We start from the raw sequence: 12,653 nt of genomic DNA, 5'->3' as shown, positions 1-12,653 counted from the left end.
TGCGATATGAGGCAAATATCGTCAGCGAAATCCAAATCTTCTAGATGGTTTTGGAGATCCCAGATAATTCCCCTTCTTTTACTGCATACTTGTAACATAACCTCGTCCAAAACAACGGCAAACAATAATGGAGATAGAGGGCAATCTTGCTTATCTCCAGCATTAGTCATGAAAGATTCACTGATTCACATGCCATTGTGTCGAACTTGGAGTGTGCTATTGTTGTACATAGCTTTGATCAAATTTATCAATTTTGTTGGTACACCTTTTGCCTTTAATGCATCCCATATTGCACTACGTTTTATTGAGTCAAATGCTTTTCTGGAGTCTATAAATACTAAATAAAGCGGTGTTCACCATTCGACCGTTTGCTCTATTATTACACGGAGCGTATTGGCTTGATCTACACAGTTGCGGTGTAGACGGAAGCCTGCTTGCTCATCACGTAGTGATTTTTCGATGCTGTGTAATCTGTTATTTATTATGGTAGCAATAACTTTGTAAACAGTGTTGAGCAGAGTAATACCTCTCCAATTATCACACTCAGTCAGATCATTTTTCTTTGGTAGCTTTACTATTTCGCCTTTTGTCCAGGTATTAGGTAGCTGTTCGTTTAACCAAGCATCGCATATGTACGGATGGATGATTTCTGCTGCTATTCCTGGGTTAGCTTGGAGTAATTCTGGGGGTATACCATCTTCACCCGGCGCTTTATTTCTTTTCAGTTTTCGTACAGCGGATGTTATTTCCTCAATGCTAGGGGGATCTGTAGATATTGTGTCGTTGATAGTTGAAGACGCATCAGTATGTGTGGAGCTTTGTGTGTTATCATCGACAATGTTGCTGATTTCCTCGAAATGTTACCGCCATCTTTGTGTTTCTTCTTCTACGTTCGTAAGCAGTTGACCATTCGCATCCTTCACTGCATGATTTCGATTCATACTTTGGTTTGAGAGGCGACCTATTATCTGGTATAACTCCCTCATATTGTTCGCGCCAGCAGCTGCTTCCGCTTCACTGGCCATAGTTTCAATATATTTCCTTTTGTCGTTTCGGGCTGATTTCTTTACTGCTTTCGCAGCGGTGGTATATTGTGGGTTGAAGTTTGGGTTATCAATCTTCCGTTGTTTCAAGTTGTTCCTTTTTTGAATTAGTTTCCAGGTGTTGTCTGACAGCCATTTCTTTCTTTCTGTTCTTTGTTTGTAACCTATTTTCTCTTCTACAATTGCCCCGAGTGAGTTGCACGTTTCTTCCCATGTTGTGTTGTTTTCCGGTATACATTCTCTTAGAACTTTTCCAATTTCATTATTTTTCTCTCTGTCCCGTAGTTTCCCAACATCAAAACGTTTACGTATCCGTTGTGTATCCCTTTGGAACATTTTCTTTAGTTTAATTTTTACTGTCGCCACCACTAGCTCGTGGTCACTGTCTATATCAGCATCTCTTTTAGTGCGCACGTCTATTAATGATCCTCTCCATTGTAATGTTCAAAATCTAATGAATCTTGAATCAAAATACACATCTTCAAATAAATGAAAAATATGGACTCTGTTAGGTTTTGAATACCAAGTGTTCAAAAGAAATAGGGTCAAGAAGAAAAAACTTAGAAAAAACAAACGAACTTTTGGGAGCCATTGATTGCCACTAGCGGTCAGTCGGTTGGTGGGGTTCTTATTCGTTTCGTTTTTTTTATACCCCTATTAAATGTTTGACATTCACAAATAATATTGTAGACTCCCTATACTACAGTACAATCAGATCAACTTATATAATATGGTGTAAGACAAACCCGGTGCTTTCGTTAATCTATATGATGTTAAATTTGATCAAAACTTTAATATATAACCTATTCCTATCCCTGATGAAGTGGAGATAGATGCCTCGAAACCCACCCTTCCATTGATCTTAATGGCATTATTTCAATAAGATCCCTAAACCGAGTCCCAACACTTACACTCTCACATCACGAAAACTCGCAGAAATAGACTAGTGTTTCATCATAATGTTCACAATTTATTCATATAAAGTAGAATATATAGCACTCATAATGATATTTATAATTATTTAAAATTTAGTTAAAATCACTTTAAGAATTATTTAGTTCAAATAGATAATAAATATTTTAACTTGATAACAATTCAAATAAAAATTAATCCAGAAAGTAAAAAAAATACTAATTATAATATATAATAATACACAATGAGTGTCCTCATATATTTAGGCAATATTGTAATGAAGTAACAAAAAAACAAATTTGATAACACATCACTTAATGATCATTACATATTACTAGATCAAAATTGTGCAACTAAGAAGGTCGCAAAAAAAAGAATACAAAAAAATTTAAATTTTATGATCTGGAGAATTTGTTTTAAAATTACACCAAACCCTAGTTTGACGCAGATAACAAAATATTTGTTTTCATTTAATACTTTAACCTGTTTTTTGTTTTCTGTTTCTATATTTGTTTTTGTTACTTCTTTTGTTTTATAAAACTTTTAGATATATTTAATTTAAAGGTATGCAAAACAAAATTAGATAATAAAATGAAAATTCACTCACCAAATTTTATGGCTGGAACTGCTGCTGACTGTTGAGGCCTCGACAATCCACTGCAGAGTTTCTAGACAATTAATGTTGTATATAAAGTTTTGTTTTGCATATATACGATAGGTTGAATCCATATGGGTGATAATACTAATTAAAGGGCCTTAATTTTAATAAAAAAAACTTATTATAATAGTGTTTCTTACTGTGATAACATGTGCAATATAGTTAAGGTTTCCAAAGCATAGACATATACATATATATATTTTTTTGAATTTTGAATCGAATTGATTTTAGTTGTAATTATTTTACTTTATTTTAATAATTCATTTTTAGTTTTAGGGTATAGACTTTTAAATAATTAAACAACTTTTGAAATTTTGATAGTTTTCTAATGTTTTTTTATGAAAATTACAGCCAAATTGTTGTTGTATTATGTTCTGGAAACACTTAACACTTACGTGAGGTGACTTTTTTAAAATTTTAATTGTTTTTTTTTTTCTTTGCCGTTTAGATGATTTGGGGCTTGGTTTTATAACAATTGTTAGGTAATATTATAGCAGTATGCCGTCCTCGTTGAATTTAGGATTATAATTAATATTAGTTTTATATGTAGCTTTTACTCAAAAAAAATTATTAGCTCTAATCATCTCAGTAGTAGATTACAAGAATAATTGATTGAATTAGGTTTTTAAATATTATTTATTCACTATACTTCTTCGTCTGCTGCTTTTCTATGCAGTTGTTGAGAAACTGGTTTAAGTGACAAAAAATATTCCTATTTGTTTTTTTTTTTTTGTTTGATGTCTACTTTACTTTTAGAGTTATTTTTTGTGTGGTGCAATAAAAAGTGTACACAGTGGTGGCTATAGGAATATCACCACCACTGTAACAAAATAGTATAATTTTTGTTCCTGTGGAAAAGATTTGATTAGTTTTAGACAAATTTGGACTGGTGGACTTGTTACCTGTCTAGCCAGGATATTTTCGATTGGTTATGACAATCTAGGTTATGCTTTCTCCAATATAACTTCCAGTTTATATTATATGATAGTGCGTTGTGTAATAACTATTATGTTTGATTATAAGTTTTTCTATTAGTTATGAACAATTACATATTTTAATCTTAGGTTTGAGTATAATTACCTCAAGTTTAGGTAGTTAAAGGCACTTTGAGACAAAAGGAAACAGTTCTGAGTATCCTGTAAGGATATTACACTAAAATTTTGCAATTTAAGATTTATATAAAAGTGGACTTTTCTGGATGTTTCCACGTTGAAGTTCAATTTCAAAAGAAAGCTTATATTTTTGGCTTATAAAAACCACGCTTCCATTTTAGGTATGTATTCGGTAGCAATACTAAATGGTTTGTATGTGTTAGTATGCGTTTCAATGCGTTCTCATGCGTCCGAAAATATTGCAATTTTCAATGTTGCTAACTATATAACCCATATTAAATACAACATTGTGAGGTGAGATAGTTTTTACAAAAATTACAACCGTTAAATTTCAATTATGAAATAAATGTTTAAAACAAGATTTGTGTATCCAAATTATCGAGACTATTGTTTATTGCAAATGTTTTATGTATGTATTAAAAAAAAATTTTCATAAGAAAAAGGCAAATGATGTGGTACTCAAAATTTAGTTGAATAATCGTATACTACAAACCAGATAATTCTGTTTTTTTTCTTTAAACTACAGAATTAGAAGGAAAAAAGCGATTATTTTATTTATGGTCGTATATCTTTCGCATGGAAAGTTCCAATAACTTTACCATCAAAATTTTCTAAGATATAACAATTGTTTCCAACTCTGTCACGAATTTTCGCTTTAAGGAAGACAGGGGCCAATTTGGAGTTATAGTTCTTAGCGAAACTACTTTGGGAAAAGTTTCTGTGGAAAACTTCTTGTCCTATCTTATATTGTATTGGTCTGGCTCTGAGGTCATAAGTATGTTTATTTATTTCGTATGAAACTCTAATATTCTTTCTAATATTTTTACGCAGCAAACTCAAATTATCTTCCTTCGAAAGGGGATTAAATGGTTCATCTAAAATTTGAAGTTTTCTAAGCAATTCATAAGATGATCCATGCGTCATCATCTCCAAACCAAATAGGGCCTGGTAAGGTGAGCATTTAATTGTTTGATGGTATGTATTTCTTAATGAACAACTAATAGAACTAATGTTCTCATCCCAATCCCTATGGTCATTTTTCAAAAAACTACGAATTCCTGCAATTATAGACCGGTTAACCCGTTCCGACGCATTTGACTGCGGTGCATATAATGCCGTCAGTATATGGGTAATACCGAACTTGGTCAAAAATATTTCAAACTCATTCGCCCGAAATTGCGATCCATTGTCGCTTACCACAAATTCAGCCACGCCATATACGTGGAATATATTGCTTAAGAGAAAACTTATGATAGCCTTAGCTGTAAACTTTCTGAGGGGACAAAGCCAATGGAACTTAGAAAAATGGTCCAGCACTATTAGAAGTCCAATGTGACCATTTTTACTTCTAGGATATGGCCCCAGCAGGTCTATGTATAGCCTCTGAAACGGTCTACTGGAATTTGTTGGTTGACCCATTTCTGGTTTTAAAATTATGTTTGGAAATTTAGTTTGTTTGCAAATTTCACAGTCTCGAATAAAATCACGTACGTTAGTAACCATACCAGGCCAATAAAAGTTTCTCCTGATTAGCTCCAGTGTTTTTCCCATTCCACCATGAATTGTTATAGATTCATGGACTTTTTTAATTACGTCTAACCTCAGTTGTATTGGTAACCAGAGTTTCCAAGAATTTTGTTTTTCCTCAGAATACCCAGTATAGTGTCCAATTCGTATGTAAATGAAATTTTCTATGACTTGAATATCTGGATATTTTTCCTTGTTCTCTAATACTTTCTTCTTAAGATCTTGATAATCGGGGTCACTAAAATGCGATGAATTTATGTCTATTTCGGGTTCCAGTATGTGAATATCAGAAACTTCTCCACAATGAATTCGACTAAGGGCATCCGGCACTATGTTGTCTTTTCCTTTCCTATGGCTTACGGTAAAGTTAAAGGATTGTAGCTTAAACACCCATCGAGCTAATCTACCTGTGAGGTCTGGCTGCTTCATAAGCCATACGAGCGAGGAGTGATCCGTAATGACCTCAAACTCCTGAAGTTCTAAGTAACAACGGAATTTTTTTATGGCTTCGATGGCGGCTAGGCACTCCCTCTCAGTCACGCTGTAATTACGTTGTGCGGTGTTCAATTTTTTGGACATATAAGCTACAGGTTTCTCCGACCCGTTATCGTCCAGTTGTACCAAAACAGCTCCTATACCGTAGTCACTTGCATCACAGTGTAGATAGAATTTCCTGGTAAAGTCCGGATTTGAAAGAACTGGTGTTGTTGTGAGCAAGAATTTAATCTTTTCAAATGACTTTTGTGCCTCGGTCGTCCAATTGAACTTACGCTTAGTCGATAGTGTCTCTGTTATAGGGTGGACTTCTGTGGAGAAATTTTCGATAAACCTGCGGTACCATCCCGCAATCCCCAGGAAACCGCGGACTTGTTTGATGTTCTTGGGTGTAGGCCATTTTATAATCGCCTCCACTTTTTCAGGGTCAGTTTGGATACCACCATTACCTATAACAAATCCTAAGTATTTCACTTGAGTGACACAAAACGCGCTTTTGGCGATATTTAAAGTTAAATTAGCCCTACGAAATTGGTCTGCTATTTTCACCAGAGTTGTTAAATGGGATTGAAAATCCTCCGAAACAATTACGAGGTCGTCGAGGTAACCGAAAACACAGTGGCGAAGGTCGGGGGGTATGAGCTGATCCATAAGACGACACATTGTTTGGGGTGCTGTGCAAAGACCAAAAGGCATAACAACGAACTGGTACAGCGGTCTACCTGGTACCGTAAACGCTGTTAGTGCCTTGGACTGATCGGCTAGGCCGATTTGCCAATATGCGTCTTTTAAGTCGAGTTTCGAAATAAGATTAGCTTTTGGAAGTCTGGAAAAAATGCCTTCAATATTGGGTAAAGGGTACGCGTCTTTCTTTGTCACATTGTTGAGTTTCCTGGCGTCCAAACAAAGTCTTATTTTATTGGGTTTAACAACTAGTCGCATAGGAGAACTCCATGCTGATGTGGATTCCTCTATGACCCCTAGTTCTAACATTCTATCTATTTCCTTATACATTAATTTTTCAACTGCAGGGGATACGGGGTAAAATCTTTGTTTGATGGGTTTCGAATCACCCACATCAATTTCATGAGTTATTAATGTTGTTCTCCCTAAACCCCTTTTTGCGAAATTTGGAAAAATATCGATTATTGTATTTAACTGTTGAGTCTGGCTTAGCGTCAATGGATATTTGTATTCGTTTGGTCTATCAGACTTCTCTAAAGAATCGGACAAAACATCGGAAGGTCTTTCTAAAACAGACAACTCGGATAAGTCTCTGTCAAAAGTCGTATAGGCGGACGGAATGGACACAATTGCGGAATCAAAAATGTCTGCGGCGAGTTTAAATGACTTCCAAAAGTCTAACCCTAAGATTACTCTTTGTGAAATGGTCGGAACAATTAAAAATCTAATTTTTTGCACTTGATCCTTAAATGTAACCTGAACATCTAGCATTCCTATTGTTTTTTGCACTCTACCGTCAGCAGTTTTGACGTAGCTTTTGAGAGGATGAAAATTGTGAAAATCAGAAAATTTATACGTGGCTAAATTTGAACCTATACACGAGACATTCGCGCCTGTGTCGAGAAGACCATATTCTATAAAATTGAGAAATTTGATTTTTGCATAAAAACGTTTGTCAGTCTCATTGTTAATAATTGCGGAAATAATACAATTAGATACTAGTTTTCGGGATTTAAAATATCGTCGGAGGCGAAGCGTAGATCTTTTAGGTTTTTTTGTGGGAACGACGGACAATGAGGAGGCAGAATTAAAAATTTTGTTTCGAATATTAATATAATCATTTAGTCTTTCATGATATGGTTTGTGTGGATAAATAGTGCGACTTAAAGGCGGATTTTTATTTTCAGAATGAGATAAGATTTTAATATTTCCTTCAGTATTTAGTTTTGTCTGAGAATTTTGAGTTTTGGTAGATTGGGTAAAAGTGTTTTCATACTCTAGTTTTTTGAATTTGACAATTTTTTAAGTGAACAACGAGGACACTGAGGTTTGTATACGTTTCTTGTTCCACAACCATAGCAGAAAACTATTCGGTCCCTAAGACAGTCTTCCCAGTGGTGTCCTACTTCTTCACAATTCCAACATTTGGAGACGTTTGGGCTTTGGCGAATTGCATCAACAGAAATCTCGACAGAATTTGTAGGATTATTAATTTCAGTATCAGAAAGTTCTAACTCGGCTACCGCTCGTCTTGGAATGGAGTTTGGAACAGGTTTTATTGCTACATGGCGTCTTATATAGTCATCCTGTAAAAGGTTCTCCCTCATCTGTACCAGTTTCCTTAGATGCGCGATCGAGTAAATTGGTACATATAACAGTTCGTGTCTAATGTCTGGTCTCAAGTTTCTAGTTAAAATTTCTACCAGCTCTGTTTCAGGAATTGGAGTTTCCAGTCTATCGAGCATTGAACATATGCTTTCATAGAAAACCTCAAACGTTTCGCCTGGTTTCATTTTACGGTTTCTCACGTCCTCACGTACATCAAAATTAGATCTAAAGTCCTTATACTGGTACCGCAATGCAGCGCAAAACTCAGTCCACTCAATCTTGTCCACTTGTTTGTGGTACCTCCAGTACCAGTCACGCGCTTTGCCGGTTAGAAGCATGGGCAGATTTTTGCAAATAATGCTAAAGTCTCCATTGAAATTTTCAGTTGTGAGAGACCTCACTCTATACAAGAATTCCTCTACGGTCAGTCCTTTAGTAGAACCATCAAATTTAATGTTCCAATTCTGGATTATTGCGGTAATTTTATCTACTTTTAGGCTATATCCTGAGTCAATAAACTGGTTTCCTGATATATTTAAACGACCAGGTTCAGATGGATTATTATGTTGAGGTGGTTGTAAGTATTGATTGTTTAAAGAAATGGATGGTTGTATTGGTCTTGTATGAGTTGGAATATTTTGGTTTACAGGATGGGGAAGAATGTTAAGATTTCCTAACAGACGAGTTATTGTGTTTTCAATCATTTGGTTTATTTGTGAGTAATCTAAATTATTGGAAAAACTCTGATTATTATTAGTCTGAGGGATTTGTTGCCTGACACCTTCAAAGTTATTGCTTGTATGAGCAGCTTGTTGGTCATTCTGAGGGCTGAAATTTCTCTCATCTGGTACAAGAGCATTAGAGCCACTGGCATCTTGAGAAAATTCTTGAACTAAATTCCTAGAGAATTGTCTAGTGTGATATTTTTTTGCCATTGCCCCTCTAGGTTTTCCTGTTTTACCTTGTTTAGGCCTAGGACTATTTTTAGGTGGCTGAATATCTAACCTTTTAACCACAAGATCTGCTAACTCGCAACTACATTTACAGTAAGGACATTCAGATGACTGGGATAAAGAATTTTCTATACATTGTCTATGAAATTCATGACTGCATGTGTTAATAATTAAGACTTCATGTGTTTCAGTAATGTTTTCATTACACACAATGCATAGGTTTTCTGTAGTTGGAGGATCAACTGTAGAACACTGTGCTTGGTCCTGAGTCTTTTGTGGCGAATGCAATAAAGACATTTTAAATTAATACCAGTGTTAAATACTTGTGATCGACAGTGTCAAAAGTTAGAATAAAGAGAAAAAAGTTCTTGGGAGAATAAAGCGTATTTCAAAAATAACAGACGGACTAATGGGACAAATCGCAAAATTAATTGGATTATTAAGACAAAATTTATAAATTATAAATTTAAATCCTAAGATTTAAAAAAAACGTTTTGCAAATATCATTTGATTTTATGTTCAAAGATATGTAAAAAAAAGAAAAAGTTTTCAAGAAATCAAATAAGTTTTCGTTTCTGTGTGAGATTTTCGTAAGTGTGGAAAAAAATAGTTTGATCAAATTTATTAAAGAACATATTGGGCTATGGAAATTTCATCGTCATATTTTCATTGAAAATATATTCAAAAACCATTATTCAATAGTATTTTTTCTAATAAACTAATATGATTGGATATTAAATTGCTATCAGCTAAATTAATATTTTCCAGACCATATCAGGATAATGGTAACTCATCGAATAAACATTTAACTAAATATTACTATGAAATTCTTTAAGACATTTCTAAAACTTAAGAACTCGTGGTTTACTTATGCAAAAAATATTTTCAGAGACCTTTCTGGTCAACAATTCGATCTTTATTCGCCAAAATGTTGAAAATCCAAAGAAAGTATAAAAAGTATTGAGCATAAGTAAGCTACACTTATTCCAAATTTTAAAATTTTCTGTATAATGAAATTTAAAAGTTTAGAGCCGAAAGTGTAAGATAATAGATGTCTCTGTTAAATTTATATTTACAATGTTTGGTAACACTTTCATGCCCCACGTTGGGCGCCAATTTATGTAATGTTCAAAATCTAATGAATCTTGAATCAAAATACACATCTTCAAATAAATGAAAAATATGGACTCTGTTAGGTTTTGAATACCAAGTGTTCAAAAGAAATAGGGTCAAGAAGAAAAAACTTAGAAAAAACAAACGAACTTTTGGGAGCCATTGATTGCCACTAGCGGTCAGTCGGTTGGTGGGGTTCTTATTCGTTTCGTTTTTTTTATACCCCTATTAAATGTTTGACATTCACAAATAATATTGTAGACTCCCTATACTACAGTACAATCAGATCAACTTATATAATATGGTGTAAGACAAACCCGGTGCTTTCGTTAATCTATATGATGTTAAATTTGATCAAAACTTTAATATATAACCTATTCCTATCCCTGATGAAGTGGAGATAGATGCCTCGAAACCCACCCTTCCATTGATCTTAATGGCATTATTTCAATAAGATCCCTAAACCGAGTCCCAACACTTACACTCTCACATCACGAAAACTCGCAGAAATAGACTAGTGTTTCATCATAATGTTCACAATTTATTCATATAAAGTAGAATATATAGCACTCATAATGATATTTATAATTATTTAAAATTTAGTTAAAATCACTTTAAGAATTATTTAGTTCAAATAGATAATAAATATTTTAACTTGATAACAATTCAAATAAAAATTAATCCAGAAAGTAAAAAAAATACTAATTATAATATATAATAATACACAATGAGTGTCCTCATATATTTAGGCAATATTGTAATGAAGTAACAAAAAAACAAATTTGATAACACATCACTTAATGATCATTACATATTACTAGATCAAAATTGTGCAACTAAGAAGGTCGCAAAAAAAAGAATACAAAAAAATTTAAATTTTATGATCTGGAGAATTTGTTTTAAAATTACACCAAACCCTAGTTTGACGCAGATAACAAAATATTTGTTTTCATTTAATACTTTAACCTGTTTTTTGTTTTCTGTTTCTATATTTGTTTTTGTTACTTCTTTTGTTTTATAAAACTTTTAGATATATTTAATTTAAAGGTATGCAAAACAAAATTAGATAATAAAATGAAAATTCACTCACCAAATTTTATGGCTGGAACTGCTGCTGACTGTTGAGGCCTCGACAATCCACTGCAGAGTTTCTAGACAATTAATGTTGTATATAAAGTTTTGTTTTGCATATATACGATAGGTTGAATCCATATGGGTGATAATACTAATTAAAGGGCCTTAATTTTAATAAAAAAAACTTATTATAATAGTGTTTCTTACTGTGATAACATGTGCAATATAGTTAAGGTTTCCAAAGCATAGACATATACATATATATATTTTTTTGAATTTTGAATCGAATTGATTTTAGTTGTAATTATTTTACTTTATTTTAATAATTCATTTTTAGTTTTAGGGTATAGACTTTTAAATAATTAAACAACTTTTGAAATTTTGATAGTTTTCTAATGTTTTTTTATGAAAATTACAGCCAAATTGTTGTTGTATTATGTTCTGGAAACACTTAACACTTACGTGAGGTGACTTTTTTAAAATTTTAATTGTTTTTTTTTTTCTTTGCCGTTTAGATGATTTGGGGCTTGGTTTTATAACAATTGTTAGGTAATATTATAGCAGTATGCCGTCCTCGTTGAATTTAGGATTATAATTAATATTAGTTTTATATGTAGCTTTTACTCAAAAAAAATTATTAGCTCTAATCATCTCAGTAGTAGATTACAAGAATAATTGATTGAATTAGGTTTTTAAATATTATTTATTCACTATACTTCTTCGTCTGCTGCTTTTCTATGCAGTTGTTGAGAAACTGGTTTAAGTGACAAAAAATATTCCTATTTGTTTTTTTTTTTTTGTTTGATGTCTACTTTACTTTTAGAGTTATTTTTTGTGTGGTGCAATAAAAAGTGTACACAGTGGTGGCTATAGGAATATCACCACCACTGTAACAAAATAGTATAATTTTTGTTCCTGTGGAAAAGATTTGATTAGTTTTAGACAAATTTGGACTGGTGGACTTGTTACCTGTCTAGCCAGGATATTTTCGATTGGTTATGACAATCTAGGTTATGCTTTCTCCAATATAACTTCCAGTTTATATTATATGATAGTGCGTTGTGTAATAACTATTATGTTTGATTATAAGTTTTTCTATTAGTTATGAACAATTACATATTTTAATCTTAGGTTTGAGTATAATTACCTCAAGTTTAGGTAGTTAAAGGCACTTTGAGACAAAAGGAAACAGTTCTGAGTATCCTGTAAGGATATTACACTAAAATTTTGCAATTTAAGATTTATATAAAAGTGGACTTTTCTGGATGTTTCCACGTTGAAGTTCAATTTCAAAAGAAAGCTTATATTTTTGGCTTATAAAAACCACGCTTCCATTTTAGGTATGTATTCGGTAGCAATACTAAATGGTTTGTATGTGTTAGTATGCGTTTCAATGCGTTCTCATGCGTCCGAAAATATTGCAATTTTCAATGTTGCTAACTATATAACCCATATTAAATACAACATTGTGAGG

The 12,653-nt window shown here is 32.9% G+C and overlaps 1 protein-coding gene across 1 annotated transcript; it reads right to left on the bottom strand.

The window, feature by feature from the left end:
• Positions 1-353: 353 nt before the first annotated feature.
• Positions 354-9,289, bottom strand: LOC135950441 (uncharacterized). The gene is made up of 3 exons (XM_065499985.1): positions 8,340-9,289; positions 5,660-6,864; positions 354-766 (listed from the first exon to the last, which is right to left on the bottom strand). The coding sequence occupies exons 1-3, from the start codon at positions 9,287-9,289 to the stop codon at positions 354-356; spliced, it is 2,568 nt and encodes an 855-aa protein (XP_065356057.1).
• Positions 9,290-12,653: the final 3,364 nt, after the last annotated feature.

This window comes from Calliphora vicina, chromosome 2 (assembly GCF_958450345.1).
Source record: "Calliphora vicina chromosome 2, idCalVici1.1, whole genome shotgun sequence".
NCBI lineage: Eukaryota > Metazoa > Arthropoda > Insecta > Diptera > Calliphoridae > Calliphora > Calliphora vicina.
The sequence above is the reverse complement of the archived record's forward strand: the minus strand, read 5'-3'. Positions and strand labels throughout refer to the sequence as shown.

What these genes read in the sequence shown, in the direction of transcription:
- LOC135950441 (XM_065499985.1), bottom strand. Translation starts at nt 9,289, where the DNA reads ATGTCTTTATTGCATTCGCCACAAAAGACTCAGGACCAAGCACAGTGT. An exon ending in GCGCGTGACTGGTACTGGAG is followed by an intron (nt 6,865 to 8,339) that starts GTACCACAAACA and finishes TTTCGCAAAAAG; the next exon opens with GGGTTTAGGGAGAACAACAT. An exon ending in GAAGCAGCCAGACCTCACAG is followed by an intron (nt 767 to 5,659) that starts GTAGATTAGCTC and finishes CAATATCTACAG; the next exon opens with ATCCCCCTAGCATTGAGGAA.